General features: G+C 34.9%; 7 protein-coding genes across 9 annotated transcripts; 4 read left to right on the forward strand and 3 right to left on the reverse strand.

The window, feature by feature from the left end:
- Positions 1–121: 121 nt before the first annotated feature.
- On the forward strand, positions 122–669 carry LOC17899848 (thionin-like protein 2). The gene is made up of 2 exons (XM_006304596.2): positions 122–428; positions 602–669. The coding sequence occupies exons 1-2, from the start codon at positions 122–124 to the stop codon at positions 661–663; spliced, it is 369 nt and encodes a 122-aa protein (XP_006304658.2). The 3' UTR covers positions 664–669.
- Positions 670–3,254: 2,585 nt separating this feature from the next.
- LOC17899580 (thionin-like protein 2) lies at positions 3,255–3,764 on the forward strand. Its single transcript, XM_023776826.1, has 2 exons — positions 3,255–3,552; positions 3,700–3,764. Exons 1-2 carry the CDS (start codon positions 3,255–3,257, stop codon positions 3,762–3,764), a joined length of 363 nt encoding a protein of 120 aa, XP_023632594.1.
- Positions 3,765–6,153: 2,389 nt separating this feature from the next.
- On the forward strand, positions 6,154–6,731 carry LOC17900739 (thionin-like protein 2). The gene is made up of 3 exons (XM_023777326.1): positions 6,154–6,280; positions 6,353–6,490; positions 6,616–6,731. Exons 1-3 carry the CDS (start codon positions 6,154–6,156, stop codon positions 6,675–6,677), a joined length of 327 nt encoding a protein of 108 aa, XP_023633094.1. The 3' UTR covers positions 6,678–6,731.
- A 1,217-nt stretch (positions 6,732–7,948) lies between these two features.
- Positions 7,949–8,478, forward strand: LOC17898661 (thionin-like protein 2). 2 transcript variants are annotated; one of them, XM_023777314.1, is made up of 3 exons: positions 7,949–8,078; positions 8,160–8,279; positions 8,417–8,478. In XM_023777314.1, the coding sequence occupies exons 1-3, from the start codon at positions 7,949–7,951 to the stop codon at positions 8,476–8,478; spliced, it is 312 nt and encodes a 103-aa protein (XP_023633082.1). The 2 variants fall into 2 exon arrangements, with proteins under 2 accessions (XP_023633082.1, XP_006305774.2); XM_006305712.2 differs by having other exon boundaries at positions 7,976–8,279.
- An 832-nt stretch (positions 8,479–9,310) lies between these two features.
- LOC17898337 (serine/threonine-protein kinase PEPKR2) lies at positions 9,311–12,383 on the reverse strand. Of its 2 annotated transcripts, XM_023789901.1 has the most exons (5): positions 12,140–12,383; positions 11,898–12,061; positions 10,948–11,755; positions 10,114–10,410; positions 9,311–9,935 (listed from the first exon to the last, which is right to left on the reverse strand). In XM_023789901.1, exons 3-5 carry the CDS (start codon positions 11,699–11,701, stop codon positions 9,574–9,576), a joined length of 1,413 nt encoding a protein of 470 aa, XP_023645669.1. In that variant the 5' UTR covers positions 11,702–11,755; positions 11,898–12,061; positions 12,140–12,383; the 3' UTR covers positions 9,311–9,573. The 2 variants fall into 2 exon arrangements, with proteins under 2 accessions (XP_023645669.1, XP_006307418.1); XM_006307356.2 differs by lacking the exon at positions 11,898–12,061.
- Positions 12,384–12,788: 405 nt separating this feature from the next.
- Positions 12,789–15,620, reverse strand: LOC17898550 (putative pentatricopeptide repeat-containing protein At1g12700, mitochondrial). Its single transcript, XM_006306170.2, has 2 exons — positions 13,692–15,620; positions 12,789–13,596 (listed from the first exon to the last, which is right to left on the reverse strand). Exon 1 carries the CDS (start codon positions 15,579–15,581, stop codon positions 13,773–13,775), a length of 1,809 nt encoding a protein of 602 aa, XP_006306232.1. The 5' UTR covers positions 15,582–15,620; the 3' UTR covers positions 12,789–13,596; positions 13,692–13,772.
- A 255-nt stretch (positions 15,621–15,875) lies between these two features.
- On the reverse strand, positions 15,876–17,954 carry LOC17897118 (F-box protein PP2-A12). Its single transcript, XM_006303192.2, has 3 exons — positions 17,395–17,954; positions 17,041–17,159; positions 15,876–16,531 (listed from the first exon to the last, which is right to left on the reverse strand). Exons 1-3 carry the CDS (start codon positions 17,734–17,736, stop codon positions 16,108–16,110), a joined length of 885 nt encoding a protein of 294 aa, XP_006303254.1. The 5' UTR covers positions 17,737–17,954; the 3' UTR covers positions 15,876–16,107.
- Positions 17,955–18,616: the final 662 nt, after the last annotated feature.

Genomic DNA, 18,616 nt, shown 5'->3' on the forward strand with positions numbered 1-18,616 from the left:
ATACACAGAATCACACAATCACTATATAAACAGACCATGTTAGCGTACAATCACATCATTCACAACTTACAAAACCAACTCTTGCTTTAGTACAAAATTGTATCATCTAGTGAGAAAAGAAATGGAGGGGAAAAGAGTGGCAATGTTGGTGGTAGTAACGATAGTGATGTTCATAGGGAACCTTATGGCTCAAACAGAGGATCAAAAGATCCCATTTGAACAATGTTATCCAGCTTGTCTTATAGAGTGTAAAGCTGAGTCAAAGTTTCCAAAGTATTTTAAGTGTCCATTCACGTGTATTAAAACCTGTCTTCAACAACCTTCTCTACCGTCTGTTTCCTTAAACAAAATCGATGATTCTGATTACTTCTGCAAACTCGGTTGTGCAACTCACAATTGTGTTTCTCTTTCTTCCCTCCAAAATCCGAGTAAGTTTCTTTTTTTTACTGCTTATATACTTTTTATACCGTGTAATTTGTTTTCTTCTGCTTATTCTTCAAAACGATGACCATATATATACATAGTTGAGATTTGATATTGTGTATTTTAGTTAACGTTATGTTTAATGGTTTTGGTTGGTGTTTGTTTGTGTTATGGACAGATGTGGAAAAAATATCAGCTTGTGTGGACTCATGCTCAAACAAGTGTACCAAGAAAAACTAGAAGCGATATTAGTATTATTCTACGATCATTCATGTCTAGATAAAAAGATATGAACCATTTTTTTGTATCAATTCAATTTTTAAAATCAAACGAAATTTATTTCAATTCAGTATATCTTGTGTTACAAGAAAATCAAATGATATCACTGGAAAACCAAAGCTGAATTAGAGGAAAAATCAATTGATACAAACTGGAAAACAAAGGATTAATTAGAGGAAAAATCAGTTGATATAAGAGGAAAACAAAGGCCAAATTAATTGGAGGAGATATTATTTAGTATTCACAATTGAGGAAATAAGAACAAAGTTATAAACATCAAATCTAATGACACATAGAAGCAATAATACTCATTTAATTTATATAGAATATTATACCAAAAAAAAAATTAGAAGAATGAAAGAATAATAGTCTAATTTATTTAGAAAAATTAGAATGTCACAAATTATATACCTTTTTATTAATAAAAAAATTACTAAATTGAATGAATTTGTATATATCTTAAAACAGATTTACTTATTGGATTAGTAGTAATTAAAACACTAAAACTTATCATCAATTAATATTAGATATATTCAGATTTTAAATGAACAAACAATTACCCGGTTTTTTTTTTTTTTTTTTTTGGTAAGGCCCATGGTTTTATTAATAGCACTAAAGTTATAGCTTAATCTGTTATTATATGTGAATATGTTAACTAATGCAGAAATTTGCATTATGCCTATATAAACTAACCATGTTAACACAACCAAACATTCCCAATTAACAAACAACCAAATCTACAAAAAAAAAAAAGCTTTGAATCCTTCTTCTCCCTTGATTTTAAAGAAAAAAATGGAGGGCAAAGGAGTAGTTGCGATGTTAGTGGCGATGATGATGGTGATGGGAAACCTTCTTCCTCAAGCAGAAGCTCAGTCAACATCGTTCAGGCAATGTCTCACACCTTGTCTTCTACACTGTGGGAACGATTTATCGTTCCAACATATAATCACTTGTCCTTATGACTGTTTCCAAACATGTCTTGATCCTACTACGCCATCGCCACCGCCGTCTCCTTCTCCAAAGTCGGACAACAATTAGCGATATTTCTTTATTAACTAAGCTTAATGTTTCAATAAATATTTATGATGATTCAATAATTAATTTGTATCGATTGAGACTTTTTAAATGAAATATGCTGGTTTTAATTATATAGTTGATACATTTAATTTGTACTACAAATTAACAAATCAATTGGTAACCCAAAAACGAGCTATATGATCATACACTACAACAACATTAGTCTCATGCAATTTGATATTGTTTCGGTCTAATAAAAGGTTTCACTCAAAGAAAATTTCCCTCAACATATAATTATATATATAAAGAAGAAAAGAAAAAACTCAGCGGTTATGGTTTGTTTATGTGATCGGTGAACCATATTGTTAATTCACAACCAAACATCCACAATGAGTTTTGATGTAACGTTCAATGTGATTTGTTTTTTTTTGTTTGTTTGTTATCTCTCAAGTATCATTCTGAAGGACCAAACAAACTAATAGATTTTCAATTAACATAATTGTTTACCCACTATGTTGCAGCTTTTTTGTTGATGATTATAATTAACTGATACAAAATTACGTACAGATACCTTACAAAGTAATACTATTTCCAGACAAGAATAAACAGTCACACTATTTAAAGACAAGAATACTTTATTTTATACTGTATGATATTACGAATTACAGTTTGTATCCCAAATACGATCTTACACACACGCAATTTAAGTGGTTGACTTCAATAAGAGAGTGAGTAATAATTATATGTAGCTTTTTGTTCCCATGTAACAATATTTACTCCCTCGCTTGCTTACATATGATGAAAACAGGCAACCTGCAGTAACCACAATTTAGAGGAACATAAATTAAATGTGCGGATAAAAAACATATACTTGAGAAAAAATAATAATAAAAAAATGCCATTACATATAGTTTCCTAAACTTCTGAAATGAAATTTTCTCAGCTTGTTTTTTTTTGTTTTGTCTCAGAAATTTTAAATTAAGTTTTGGTTTCGTCGATATTGTATGGTTTTAAACTGAAACTAAACAGAAATACTATATAGTTAAATACCATATGTAAATTTTGGTGGATTTTCATTACCTATGAAATTTTACTACTTTAACATATATGAATTAGCTATATATATTAACACACATGTGATAAATCTACTGCACTTAAAAAGCAAAATCCATCAATGTATGCAAAATGAAGAAGATGGAAAAATATATGTGCATGTTATGTTAAGGCATAATCTTATGTCATAAAATGTCTATATTATAACATTCTCTATATTCTAGAGTAACAAAATCTCTATGTTATAACTGAATAGGAATTAGATTAATCACTAATTCTATCATTCCCACAGAAAAATCATTACTAATTTGTTTCTAATTATGAAGATGTTAACTATAACACAAGGTAACATAATCCCTTTATAAATAAACCATTGTTACACATATAAAAAAAATCACAATCAAGAAACACTCCCCATCGAAATTTTCTTATATTCTCTGCCAGAAAAAAAAAAAAAAAAACAAATCCTTGTACCTTTAAAAATGGAGAACAAAAGAATGACCATGTTAGTTGTGTTCATGATGTTGGTGATGGGAAACATTTTGATTGAAACAGAGGCTATAGCTTTTAAGGAATGTTACACACCTTGTGTTGTGGCGTGCGGTAGTGTTGCGCATGGGATTACTAAAGCTATGTGTCCTTTCACGTGTCTTAAGGAATGTATACATTCTAAACCTTCTTCGGTTGCAAATCTAAAAGAAACTGACCATACTGATTTTTTCTGCAAACTCGGATGTGCTACCACTCGTTGTCTTTCATCTGCCTCAATCGAAGATAAGGGTAAGTTTCGTCAGTTTTTGTATTTAGTATATTATACAGTTTAATCTAGAGCAGATGAATGTTTTGATTATTTTTAAAGATATCAATTCATTCGTGTAGGTTCTAGTTAAGTTTCTTATGAGTTGTTTTGTTTTATATATTTGGCAGATCATGTGGAGAAAGTTTCAGTATGCGTGGATTCATGTTCAGATATGTGCTCCCGCAAGAACTAAACCCCATGCTCACACACTTATGGTTAATTACTTAATGTCTAAATAAAATGATTATAATAAACGAGTGATAAAAGCTTTTTTTTTTCCCAAATGATAACTTATTTGTAGAGATGATATGCTTTGTGTTACGAGAAAGCCAATCGATGAAGCCATTAAAAATAAAGAGACATGTCTAATAACAATAATAATAATAATATTAATAATAACCGTATTAATGAGTTTTGTGGAAAACTGTATTTCATTTCATGGGACATTTTTAGGCCTTAATGTTTTTTTTTGTTTTGAAGAGTAATATCCAAATGGTGAAGGGAATAGAAAAATATATATATATATATATATATCTTTTTTTTGAAAAAATATAGAAAAATATATATTCTCCCATCAATTGTCGTATTATCAAAATAATTACACCTTGATTTGTTGTTGACTACTATCAAAGTGTTTACTTATACGGAAAATTACGTGATCCCTATATAAACACAAATATAAAGTGCAATAATAAACAAAACAATCGCATCAACACGTACGTTTTATAACACACTTGAGAAAAATGGAAAGCAAAAGAGTCGCCATGTTGATGAACATTATGATGGTAGTGGGATGCCTTCTGGTTCAGACAGAGGCTACGTCGACTTCTATTAACCATTTTACAGTTTGTTACTCAAAGTGTCATGTGGTGTGTAAATCTCATACGACGTTTCCAAAATCTCTTTTTTGTCCATTCACATGTCTCATGACTTGTATTGTTCCTACTCTACCATCTCCTTCTTCTTCTTCTTCTTCTTCTGATACTACGGGTTTTAATCGACCATACTGAATACTTCTGCAAACTCGGTTGTGCTACTCATCATTGTGTTTCTCTTTCTTCTCTCCAAGATCCGAGTAAGTTATTCACTTTTTCACATTCACAGTTTTTGTAAAAATAAACATTTCTATTAAACTCATGCATCTTTGTCTTTGGTCACTACAATCTTTATATGATGGTTGTACGTATCTATGGTTGTGATGTTGTTTGTGGTGCGGACAGATGTGGAGAAAGTTGCAACCTGTGTGGATTCATGCTCGGAACAATGCTCCAAGGACAAGAAACACTGATATTTAGTTTTTTTTTTTTCATGAATAAAAATCAAATCATAATATGAACTTTTGATTTTGTATTCACGCGATAATAAACCAAATGAGTGTTTTTTTTTTCTTTTTTTTTGCAAGTCAAATAAATTTTTAGTTTTTTTCTTTAATTAATTTTGGTTCTTGTAATTAAAACCAATATATAAAACTGCGAACCAAAAACAACGTTGTTTTTTACTTACTATTCACTATTCAGCTGTAATATTTGATCTTTATTTTAAGCTACGACCATTTTGTTGTTGTTTATTTGTAATGTTAATTGTTAAGTCTTTATCTATGAATATATACAACGACATCAAACCTCATATATAATAGATACCAATACCTCTAGACGTCCTCTAGGTATTGTGATTGGGATTATATGTATATACAAACATCATTGTTACCTTCATCCCTTTCGCGAAAAGATATATATACGTGACGAAGGTTCCGGCAATGCAAACGTAACCAAGAATCAAGAACCATTAATGTGTATATTTGTAATTCATTTTAAATTGATTAAAACAGATTATAAGTAGATGATTATATGTACAAAAAAAAACAGAATCCATAACGAAATCATACATATTTTTTTAGAGCATAGTTTATGAACTAATATTACTTTCTACTACTTGTGTTCTCACGATGTACAGTCTTATGTATATATCGAATACACATTATTCACAGTTATACCACCAAACCAGAAAATTTGAATAAAAATCAAATATGTGTCCCTCATGGAAACGATTCGTATACACATTAATATAGTTTTTTTTTTTCTGTCAACAGAGCTTAGTCTTTGTGTTATTTTTCAGATAATTCGCTGTTTATTCGATAAGAACAAGTTTCTATTTCTTTTTTTTCAGAGAAAGCAATTGCGTTGTTTCTCTAATGTATACAGCCAGCGCAAGTGAATAGACAAATGTATGAAAGCAAAGATCTACATTAAAAAAAGGCTGTAATTAATTTTACGTTAATGCATATTTGTATGACACAAACGGAATAATATCATTAATCATTTAAGCAAATATCTACAACTAAAAAGGCTGTAAGTTTTACGTTAATGTATGCCATGAACGGAATAATATCATCTTCAAATGGGAAATAAATCATCGAAAAATATATATGATTCAATATTTTTGTTGACTGTTGAAAAATTAACTAATAAAGAGTTCATATATAAACAAGCAATACCAACACAAACTGTCACCACCACCATTCACAAGTAACACACAACTTTTATAATATTCTCGATCTACAGACACCAAAATAAAAAAAAAAGATGGAGAGCAAAAGAATGGTGATGTTTGTGACAATGATGATAGTGATGGTGATGGGGAACCTTCTGATTCAGGCACAAGCTCAAGCTCAAGCTCCACCTCCACCTTCTCCTTTCAAAATATGTATTCGTGGCTGTGTTGTGGGTTGTCTATACCAGAAGACGTTTCCAGATGTTTTGTCGTGTCCATTAACGTGTCTAGGGACCTGTCTTGTTCCCAGATTACCTTCTCCTCCTTCACAGATGGTTTCAACAAATGACGTCAGTCGTAATGATTACTACTGCAAACTCGGATGTGCTGCTCATCACTGTGTTTCCCTTTCTTCTACCCAAAATCAGAGTAAGTTTTTTTTTTTTTTTACTATTGTAAGATTATATGGTTCTTTTCTTTTATTTTATTGACGTATATGTCACCATAAGATTGATTGTATTGTTTGTTTTGTTTGGTGTTTGTGGCATGACCAGATGTAGACAAATTTGTGGACTGTGCGGATTCATGCTCGGACAAGTGCTCCAGCAAGAACTAATAATGATATGAACCTACGATGAATATTTATGCCTACTTATCACTTGTTTTTATCATTACGATGTCGATGAATATTTTTATAAACAATCGCACCAACGTTTCATAACACTTTCCTAAGTAAAATGCATTGAGCGCAAAACAGTCATGACGTTGATGAACAATGTCATGATAATGATGGTGATTATGGGATACCTTCTCGTTCAGACATCATATTTATCTTAACAAAAATATATGAACGATTGATTCGTATTGACGGGATATTAAAAGCAAATGAGTTATGAAAAAAAAGAAGAAGCAAATGAGTGTTTTTCTTTTTCTTTTTCTTTTTCCAAGGCAAATAAAAATATATTTTTTTTATTTAATAAATTTTGGTGTTTGCTACTTTGCTAGCTAGTTAATCGACAGTGAACCAAATATAAAGATTCAGTTGTAAAAATTTGATATTAATCTACGACCATTTTTAGTTGATTATAATGTGAAGTCTTTATCAATGACCTACATCAAACCTTGGTCTAAAACCTCATAATCTACCGATGAGTATATAGTTTAAAACCTATAGTGTATACTACGGTAATGTGCGTAAACGTGATTAGACGTATGGGGAAGTTGTATGCCAAGATATTTCTACATAGTTTCTAATTTTAAGACTATAAATTTATAACTGTAATTTTTTAAATTCCCCCTAGTTAAGATTAACTAATATTAGTTTCTACTAGTTTTTTTGTTATATCACCAAACCAAAAATTTAAATATAATCAAATGTGTGTAACTAACGAAATTTTTTTCTACATACAATATTCTGGAAGGTATACATATATACAATATATACAATTGTACTGTTTTTTTTTTTGTTTTAATTTTGTCTAGGCTTACAGCTGTATATATTCAGCGCAGTAAAACAGATAACAGTTCATGTATTTAGAGCAAATATCTACAATTAAAAAGGCTGTATATTTTACTTTAATGCATATTTGTATGCCATAAAACAGAAGAATATCATCTTTTTTTCTTTTTTTTTGCTAAACAGGAAGAATATCATCTTCAAATGAAAAATGAATGGGCAAAAATATATATTATCCTATCATTGAAATACATAACCATAATTACACTTATATTCTTGTTGACTATAGCAATATTAACTAATAAAGCAGATCCATAGTACATTATATAAACAAGCAATACCAAAACATACTACCACCACCAACATTCACAAGTAACACACAACTTCCTCAACTTTTATTAATATACCAAAAAAAGGACAGAAAGGATAGTATGGAGAGCAAAAGAATGGTGATGTTTGTGATAATGATGGTATTGGGAAACCTTCTGATTCATACAGAAGCTCAAGCTCCACCTCAACCCTCTCCTTTCAAAAGCTGTTACAAAGGTTGTGTTGTTGTTTGTTTCTTCCAGCAGAAGTTTCCAAACATGTTGATGTGTCCATTAACGTGTCTGGGGACCTGTCTTGTTCCCCAAATGCCAGTGCCTTCTCCTCCTTCAGAGATGGTTTCATCAACAAACGAAGTCAGTTATAATGATTACTACTGCAAACTCGGATGTGCTACTCATCACTGTGTTTCCCTTTCTTCTACCCAAAATCCGAGTAAGTTTCTATTTTATTTGGAGATTATGATTTTTCTTTTCTTTTATTTGGTTTATTGACATTATCAACATATGACTATATGAGTATATTGTATTTATGGTTTTTGTTGTTGTTTGGTGTTTGTGGCATGAGAGCAGATGTTGACAAAGTTGCGGACTGTGTGGATTCATGCTCGGACAAATGCTCCATCAAGAACTAAATAACCTGCTTTTACGTTTTGTTTTTGGTTTATTGTAATAAAAGTACCGTTCCTAAAAGTGATATGAACCGTTTAGTTGTTTGTTTGTATCATCATTACGATGATTAGTTTATGTCACAAGCAAGCAAATCGGTTAGATTAAAAAAAAAAATAACTTTTTTGCTTCATATTATCACTCTGTTTCTTATATGGACCGGGCCGAAGTTATAACTAAAAATACGTTAATCATAAAAAAAAATATACGCATTAACACATTTGTACGTGTATTAAACAGAGTTGGTAATAAACACCGATCGGAGATCCTTAAATCGCCGAGGACATGGCAGTGAGTAGAGGAGGCTGTTTCATGAGATACATCAATGCGTTAAAGATTCAGACTTTTTGTTTGTTATTGACTTCTCTATCAAATTCAAACCATTGCTCACTCTCAATTGCTACAAGGATTTGTTAGATTCATTGGCTACTACTAGATTGCTCCATGGGATCAAAAATTTCTACACGGAGATGTTATGGATGTCGTTTCACCAGGCGTTCACACTTTAAAAACAATGGTTTCCGTCTTTGATTATGGATTACTCTATAACCAAAGATGTTGAGGCTGCTCCATAAGAATATGGTAGAACTGGAACATGGGTGTGATCCTGATTCAAAATGCTACGAACGCCTCATGTTGGGGCTTTGTTTTGCTAAGAAACTAGGATTAGCACAGTGTTTGTTGGATCAGATGCAAAGGTGGTGTTGTTGCAATTTGTGTTTTCAGAAATTTAGGAGATATGATCGTTGCTATTGCAACAGTTTTTTTTGACGTTTTATTCTTCCAAAATTGTATGGAAGTACCCGAAATAACATATGATATTTTGATAACTCCGATCCAAAACAGGATCAATCATTTGTTTAGCATATTCTATTCACAGGATCTGTACATAGTCAGAGATGTAGACGAGGGAAAAACACAGAATCATATCAAATCCAACTACTAGAGAGCTATTATCCGTAAGAGTCACTACGATGGTGGAGAACCCGTAGCTTGTGGTGGCTTGGACAAATGCCCATGTGCATTGTGTGGGTTATAAGTCTGAGAAGCTGTTTTTTTTTTCAGAAAGCTCGGCAGAGTGTATTAGTCGTGGTCAAGTTAGAAGAGTGTTGCTGCTCAATGGGGTTATTGGTGGGACTACAGACTCTGCTTCTCTTTGGTTCTGAGATCCTCACGTTGGAGATTGCAACAACAAGCACATCAACCACACCGCTCTCATCTTCTTCCTCCTCTGTGTTGGAGAATGAATCAGTCGGTGAATCAGATGTTGTCTTCTTTTCTCTGTTAGTTCTGTTTACATCAGTTTTCTCTACGAGACTGCGATTCTTTAGGCACGGAGGGGATCCTGCTTGACTCTTGTGCTTCGTCTTGATACACATGGTCTTGAGTGTGCGGTCTGTGTAAAAGAGTATCCATGGATGCCCTGAATCAAAAGTGGAATATTAAGTCAGTTCACCCTCACAACTTAATGGAATTCCAGAATGAAAATCAAGGTTAAGTATCAAACATAGACGAACAGAAAATCCAGCAACATCAAACATTAAATGGATATCTAAGTCATTGCTGGAATCAAAGAAGTTGGAAGAGGCTAAAAGGCTTACTTAGTACTTCATCCGCTGTGATTCTGGCAGATTCTTCCCTTGTTAGCATTCTTGCCAAGAGATCACGGGCAGGTTTGGACACAGACTCCCACACTCCCGAGTTGAAATCAAGCTTCACGTTTTTTATTGCTTCGAAAATGGCGTCCAATGAGTCTCCCTTAAAAGGGAGTACACCAGACAAGAGAGCATATAAGAGGACACCTGCACTCCAAATGTCGACCTTCTCTGAATAATTTTCAGAAAGAACTTCCGGTGCAACATAAGCAGGGCTTCCTGCCAATCCTGACAGTGTTTGACCTGTACAAACCAATGAACAAACATGTAAGCAAAAATTTGACAGCCCAATAAGCTACAGAGAAAGGGTCAAACTCTTATCACAAGTACAATATGTCAAACGCTAAGCTCTAGAGAAGAAGAGGAAGTGAGGGAACCATAACTTGCCAGCAATAACACCATAACGAATACTTTAATCAAAGTGATAATAAAGCATGTACAGCCGCTATCAACCTTAGTCATGAACGACTAGCTCTCTTTATCTAGTTTATAGTCAAGAAAAGTATACTCATTATCCAGGCAATTGCAAGTTAAATTACTAGAGGAAAAGACAAACACAGGACAGTTAAATTTCGTACCAATAGGTCATATTTTGGGGATCACTAATTTTTTCACCAGTACTGATAGACATTGGTGCCATGCGAACTTTACAGTATCAAGCCACTATGTTCCATACAGAATGAAGTCATTGCACTTGACAAATTCGTAAAGTCACTGCCATGTATATAAATCATGCATACACAAATTACTAGGAAGTACTAACGTCTGAATATAATTTACCTTTAGCAATTCTCATGGCGAGGCCAAAATCAGCCAGCTGTATCTTCCCCGCAGCTGTTAGGAGAATATTCTCTGGTTTTATATCTCTGTGCACAACTCCCATCTCATGGCAATAATTGATGACTAGCATGAGGTCCTTGAATATATTAGCTGCTCGCTGCTCAGAATACCTGCCAACCTTTACCATCTGATCAATCAAACGACCCCCTGAACACAGCTCCATTACAAGATGGAAACAGTCCGACTCTTCATATACAGCATGTAATGTGACAACACGAGGATGACCAGATAAATGTTGCATTATCTCAACTTCTCGATGAACTGTCTCCTCCCCCTTCTTCAGAGTTTTACAAGCAAACTCAGTCCCATTCTTCCTAGACTTACAGATCCTGACTGACCCGAATTTGCCTTTCCCAATATTCCGACCAAAAACATAGTCGTCGTCTATTTTATTCTTCCTACCAGTCTGTGTGGAAACATCTATGCACCCTATCTTCCTCTTCAACCCTCTTCCTGATGAAACCAAAGACGATGCACCACAAGGAGGTGCGGTAGCAACACCAGCAATTCGTCTCTTAAAGGAACCAACAGACTCGACAGCTTCATTTTCCTTACACCGCTTCTTTAGTCTAGCATAACCCTCGAGTGAAAAGTGCGACCTGAAGTTGGATGATCGTGATGCAGTTGAACATAACAAATCCTCTGGTAATTTCTCCCAGCCCTCAGTTTCACTACCTTTCCGCTTCTTCCTCATTAAACCAGCCAGAGATATCAAAATCACTTACATAAGAAAATAACGGGCCTTCTCCTGCAAAATCAGAAAAAACGAATCAGCCATCAAAAACAACTGAAGAAATACAACGCCTTAGAACCAATCAAAAAGACAGTACACAAGTGTATCGAAAAGCCAATTTCCAATACATTGCAAAAGAGAAAAACCAAACATTTACCCCATCGATTGCACAGATGTGTACACAACTTCACAAGTACAATCTAGAAAGCAACGCGTAGACGAGTAGGAAAACAAAAAAGACGCAACTTGAATGACTCAGAAGCTCCCCACAGATTTTCGCGCGAAACCCATTACCTTTTCCCGGAATAAAGAAGAAGAATGCTAGATCGAAACAGCAAAAACCAATACTCAATCCCTTTAATCAAAGTACAGAGATAGGATCAAAGGAAGATAACGAACCTCGGCGTCCTTTCACCAAGACGAAGCCGATCAGAAAAGACACTGATGGAACCTAATGAAGCGAATCGGTGCGAAATTGGCGATCAATGAATCAGAGATGAATATACTAGCACAGAATCGAATCCATAGATGTTAAACCGCAGCGAAGATCGAAACGGAGAAACCCTAGCAATCTCGATTAAGCGATATTTGGGGGAGAAAAAAAGAGAAAAGGCTAAGCCCAAATCATGCAGATCTTCGTTAGATGATGATGCTATATATACATCAACATCTTCGAGATTGTGTGATATACAGTGTGTATCTCCCTTAACCGGTACAATGTCGGTACTACAATAACCGGTTTATTTTAAACCTTCTCCGTCTCGATTTTGACCTATGTGTGTTTTATCAGAGAACCGTCTCTGTTGAATTATTTCCTTTTGTTATTTTGATTAGCATCTTCTTCTAATCTTTTCTAAAAATATTAGTTTTAAATATTTGCTATGTTTATGAACTATGACGAGATAGTTATGCTTATGAACTCGGATTTTCTAAGAGCTGCAGCTCTTTCATTATGTTCATTTCTAGCCACATTTTGCATCCTTGTAGTCTCAATGTCCTCAAACTCGTCAGATTTGATATCCCATGTAAACTCTAAAGACTGCTCGTGGACACCAAATTCACAAGTGTTAACATTTTCAACTCTTATTCCATGACAAGTCAAGATATTACAGAGAAACCAATCCTGATATTTGCTCTGGCAATCCAATGAGACTGGTATTCCATTATAAATCCAAAACGAGTAGTCTAGGCAGAGACCGAAAGAACTCACCTGAGATAGCTACTAATTTATGGTTATCCCCAAGGAGGGAAGTAGTAAGTTCAGGACAGTCGAGGCTCGCAGATATCTTCTCAATCTCATTTACCATCAATGACATCCTCTTCTCAGATTCTTCCAGTGATTCACTTTAGGTATTTCACGTAACCCAACACCAGCCTGTCCCCTGTATATTACATTTCTCTTTATGCTTTCTGAGATCCGAGGCTATCCAGATGGCCATCTCCCGAACCACATCATGTAATTTCCCAAATGATTTATCCTGTCCAATGTTACAACAATAAACATGCGCGAACAAGGGTACCAATTATCTCATAACCTTGGTTTGCTGCCCTCTCTCCACCTTCCTTTTCATCTATAAATCCTTCACTTATCCAGTATTCTATCAACCTCCCTTTATCCAAAAGATAGTCCTTTGCTTACTTCTTTAGAATCCTTGATCTCCCTAGCTTCCCGAGATCTCTGTGCAGTTTTGCCGAATTCATACCACGAGCTTCTCTGGTGTTGAAGTTATGAGATGCAGTAATCATGTTGAAGAGCTAACCATAAATCATATCTAAACTTTTAAAAAAGGTTCAGCTACTAAGCTTGAGATCCTCTCAAATGCTTAACTCCTGGAGATCTCGTCAGCTCTATGAACCTGCCAAAATCACGCAGAAGATTGTTTTTGAGTTTTAGTAATCAATCAGTTTAGGAACCTGTTTAGTAGATAATACTTTGGCACACATAACTAACCTTCAAAAATATTTGGTTGTTAACTAAGCAAGAAAAAACCTTTTCAATGCTCTGCGACAAATGAAAAAAAACACCAAACCGCTAAGAAAGCATATCTAGAAAGCTTTTGTCCAATTCACCACTCGATAACATATCAGTAACCATCTTAATTGTGGAAGCATCTGCTGAGAACCCACAACTCTTCATTTCTTCAATAAGTTTAGCTGATGCAGTTAAGTCACCAACTTGAAGATGTGCCCGTATTAGTGTGTTATATGTACAATCATTTGGCGCATTTCCATCTTCCTCCATTTTTGTAAGCAAGACGTTTGCTTCAGACAGAGACCCTTTCTTACATAATCCTGAAATCATCACAGTGTATGTCATAACATTAGGCTTCACTCCTTTACAAGGTAGGCTACAGAATAAATTCCATGCATCTTCCACTTTTCCACCCTTGCACATCCCCTCAATGATGATTGTATACATAACAATATCAAGATCCATCTTACTCTTTTGCAAATCCTCAAAAATTTCCAAAGCCTTTTCAAGCTTCCCATTGTCACACAAGCCATCAAGCAAAATACCATATGTCATAACATCAGGACGAACACCGCATGAAACCATTTCTTGGAAAAGTTCCTCCGCGATCTTTAGTTTCCCAGATTGACAAAACCCTTGGACAAGAATGCTATAAGTAACTGTATTGGCGACCAAGCCTCTCTTAGAAATCTTGCGGAAGAGTTTCATACCATCGTCGACCCTTTTCATCTTACAATATCCTTTTATGAGACTTGTAAAAGACACGATATCAGGATTGCAATTATTCTGAACCATAAGATCCAACATATTGTTGGCCTCGCTAAGGCGGTTCTGCATGCAAAACCCATCCATCAAGGAGTTATAGGTTATAGTATTAGGAGATATGCCTCTTGTGATCATCTCCTTGTACAATTCGTTAGCTTCCTGAAGCTTCCCTTCTTTGACAAAAAAATCAATTAATACATTGAAAGTGATGACATTAGGGGTGATTTTCCTACTCAACATATCATTCAGCATCTGTGCACCTTCGTTCCATTTACCGGCTTTACAAAGACCTCCAACAAGAGAATTATACGTAACAACATTAGATCTGATACCCTTCGTTTCCATTTCATTGAGAAGGTTAATTGCAGCATCCATGGAACCATCTCTACAAAGACTATCAATGATTGTACTATAAGTAAATACATCAGCCTTAACATCTCTTTCTTCCATCTCTCTGAGCACATCCAAGGCCAAAGAAGCATCTCCTGATTTACATATTCTATTTACAATTGTATTATAAGTAACCACATCGGGTATACATCCGTTTGCCACCATCCTATCGACTAAACCCGCAGCTTCAGCCACTTTACCCTCGAGACAGAGTCCATTGATCAGAGTGTTAAACGTGGTTGTGTCAGGCTGATACCCAAGCTTCATAACTTTCCCCAAAACGGAATAAGCAAAACAAGTTTTACAACACCGGCAAAAGCAATTGATCATAATGTTCAAAGTGAAGATGTTATGTGCAATCCCATTCATTTCCATCTGCTTGCATAAATCTAAAACGAGATTGAACTGTTTTGTTCTTGCAACGGCACTAAACAATCTACTGAAGTCAACAAGAGTAGGAAGAGGACGAGACCCAACCATTTCTTGAAACAGATCAACAGCATCATCTTCCTTAATATCAACAATCACACTTCTCAATCTCTCTTTAAAACAGCCTTTCCCATTGCTGATACCAGAAAAGTCTCGTTCGGAGCTAGACAATAACTTAGAAAGGCTACAGAAAAAATCATTTCTAAGAGTACCTGTCTCCAAGAGATGAGGCTGAACCAATCTCAAAGCTTTCAAATTTAAAGCAATCGATCTCCTTATCATCATCGTTTCTTCAGCTGAGTTGTTCGTTTTTGCTCTGTAACCTACAAACCTCAATGGAGACGGAAGAAAGAAAACCCGGTTCAATAATCCTTTCTCTATAACCGGTTCAATTTCACTCGGTATAAATCAAATACCGGAACTGCTCTGGTCTGTACTGTGATTGGAGTCATTGGGACTAAAAAAATTTCTTTCTTGATACTTCTCTAACAAACTAGTTTTCAATCTTTGATTCAAATATTATCGTTGCAAAAGTTCATGCTAATGGATCTGAGTTGTTAAATTTGTAACAAATAAGTATTCTTAACGTAAATATAAGTTTATAACAGATGGTTTAGTTTCATAATATTACAGATAGTTTCATAGCCACAACATAATATTACAGTTTGCTTCAAAACTCAATTAAGTTGACAAAACAAAACATAACAAAAGCTCTCTTAAAAAGAAGCTCTAACTACATCTATCGAAGGCTAAAGAACTGCACTAAAAAACCTGCTTTAACCTCTCACTAAACCCGGATCCAGTTGAAACATTAAAACCGCTTCAACTGGTCTTTACACGAACTAGGGTATACAACTACAGAGTCTAGAGATAACCCGCCTTTGGTATGTGTACAATCGATCTGAGTCATCGAAAACTTAATCTTTGTCGATGACTTACTCGATTCCCGGACAACAAAGTCTCCGGCATGGTAGTGAGTCCAGTTTCCTTTCTCGGTTAACATGCATTGAGATGAGGAATATTGACCATCTTCTGTCCAGAGCTGAAACCGAGCCGGCTTAATGTCCCATCCATGGACTTGTTCGGTGTTACAGACCCGTCGACCAAACCACTTTCCCGACCGGCCTAATTGGAGCCTAAAGAAGATGCTGTAGGTTCCAACCGGGAGTGGGAAATCGATTTCCCCGGCAACTTCAAACCACCAGATTTGTTGGAGATAAGCTACAGAAGAAAACCTACAAGAAGCAAGAAAAGATGGTTTACTTTAAAATTGCAGAAAACACAGATGATAGCAACACAAGATAATAAACCTCAATACTCATTTACCAATCAAAATGAATCGATTTGTGAAGTCTTGAAAATTATTTTACTGATAGGGAGCGAAATGAGAATCGATTGACCCGAAAAAATGTTAACTCTGACTGGAAATGATGAAAGTTAGACCATAACATGTATCATAACGAATCCATTCAAGTTTGTATAAGAAACCACATGGTCAAGACATAAATTCAGAGGAAAAGGCATACTTTTAAAGAGCTTGTGTTAGGCAATCGAACCAAGCACGTTAAAAAGCATACGTTTGAAAAACTGAGTGAGTGTTAGGCGATCAAATCAAGCAAGCAAAAGCCACAATGATCACTGAATTTAAATAACAACAAATGTGAAAATCAGAAAACGATTGGTCTATTTGGATGGAACTTGATAAGAAATAGAGAAAAAGACAACAAATAGTGAGAAATCTCACCGAGATTCATCAGTTGGGATATGACTCCAGTACCTACGATCATCAATGCCTGTGATGTTTAATCCTTTAGCTGAAATGGATAGACAAACACCACTGGTTCGTTTATCTATCCACACCTTCTGCAGAACCAACCGAATTTTCGTAAATACATAGTTTCTGGAACGAGCCGAGCAAATTTGAAATGAGATTATACTAGTGATGAAAAATTGAGCTCAAAACTCGTTTTCGGGATCCCCAATTGAAAAAGTTTCCTATTTTAGAAAAAAATATCCCAAATCGTTGTTCTGCAAACCCTAATTTTAATTAAACCCTGAAATAAGAAAGATACAAGAGAGGGTTTAGAAGAGAAATGACCTTGGTGCCTTCATCAAATGAGTTAATCCTGGAGAGACAAGCATAAAGGTCTCTCTTTTGCAAATTTTCCGGGAACCCACCAAGGATTTTCTCGAGAAAAACTCTGTAATTCGGAGGAAGCTTCGATTCCCACACACAATCAGCCCAAGATGCGCCGCGAAAAGCTCTATTGAGCTTAGAGAATCTACAGATCTCAACGGGATCCAAATTCTCAACAATCATAGCCACACAAGCCTCTGGCAAATCCCCTAAACCAGGCTTCAATAGATTTCGATCCCCAAAACAAGACGACGGCGAAGAAGAAGAGAAATCATTGTGAAGACCAGAGTGAGCCACACCCATCTAAAACCCTTTCGACGAGATCCAAAAAATCTCAAGTGTGTTCTGAGAAAAATGGATCTTCTTGAATCTTCAACCAAAGTTTCGAAATTTCAAGACTTTTCGTCTTTTCGCACGCCAAAAAGAAGAAGAAAGGAATCAAAAGTGTTGTTTTTACTCAAGAACAGAGCAAATAAAGATTAAAGAAGAAAGGTTTGGTGGTGGTGACAGAGAAGACAATATTGGGGGGGGGGGGGGGGATGACGCAAAAGGCATGTGGATCGTGTAATAAATAATACATATTTAAAAGCTGTTGGATTGTGGATGTTGATTTTTGTTTTCTTGTCCGTTTTACCTTTATTTTTTTCTCTTTATTTTAATCCGTGTAATAACATTCATGAGTTGTATAAACTTGTAATATCCAAATCCTTACCCATTTGAGATTTTCAGTTATACCTAATCCAAAATGTCAACGAGAATCTGTTTATTTTGTATGAACATGTAAAGAGATTGCATTGTCATTTTAATAACGTTTTCCCCCATATTCACGAATCGTTTCGGATATATATATTTGTGTACTACTAGCAAGTATTATATTGCATATTGTTGTTGTATACGATTCACATATAAACACACTTCTTTGTATTTAACAGTTTTCAGTTCTCTCTGCATCATTTTGAGCTCTCGACCATCCAATTGGCCAGGACATCTTATAATTATTCTGATGATAAACTTAAATTTCACACAATTGATGTTTACGTTCCAAGTTGAATGAATATGAGTTGTCATCATGAGTCTCGTGACACACAAACAAAAGAAAGGAAGTGTCCATCTATGCTGAGATATTTTGAAGATATTATTTGACGATATTAAGTGCTTACTAAGATTACCACCTCCTTCATGC

Source organism: Capsella rubella, unplaced genomic scaffold (genome assembly GCF_000375325.1).
Source record: "Capsella rubella cultivar Monte Gargano unplaced genomic scaffold, Caprub1_0 scaffold_1, whole genome shotgun sequence".
Classification (NCBI taxonomy): Eukaryota; Viridiplantae; Streptophyta; class Magnoliopsida; order Brassicales; family Brassicaceae; genus Capsella; species Capsella rubella.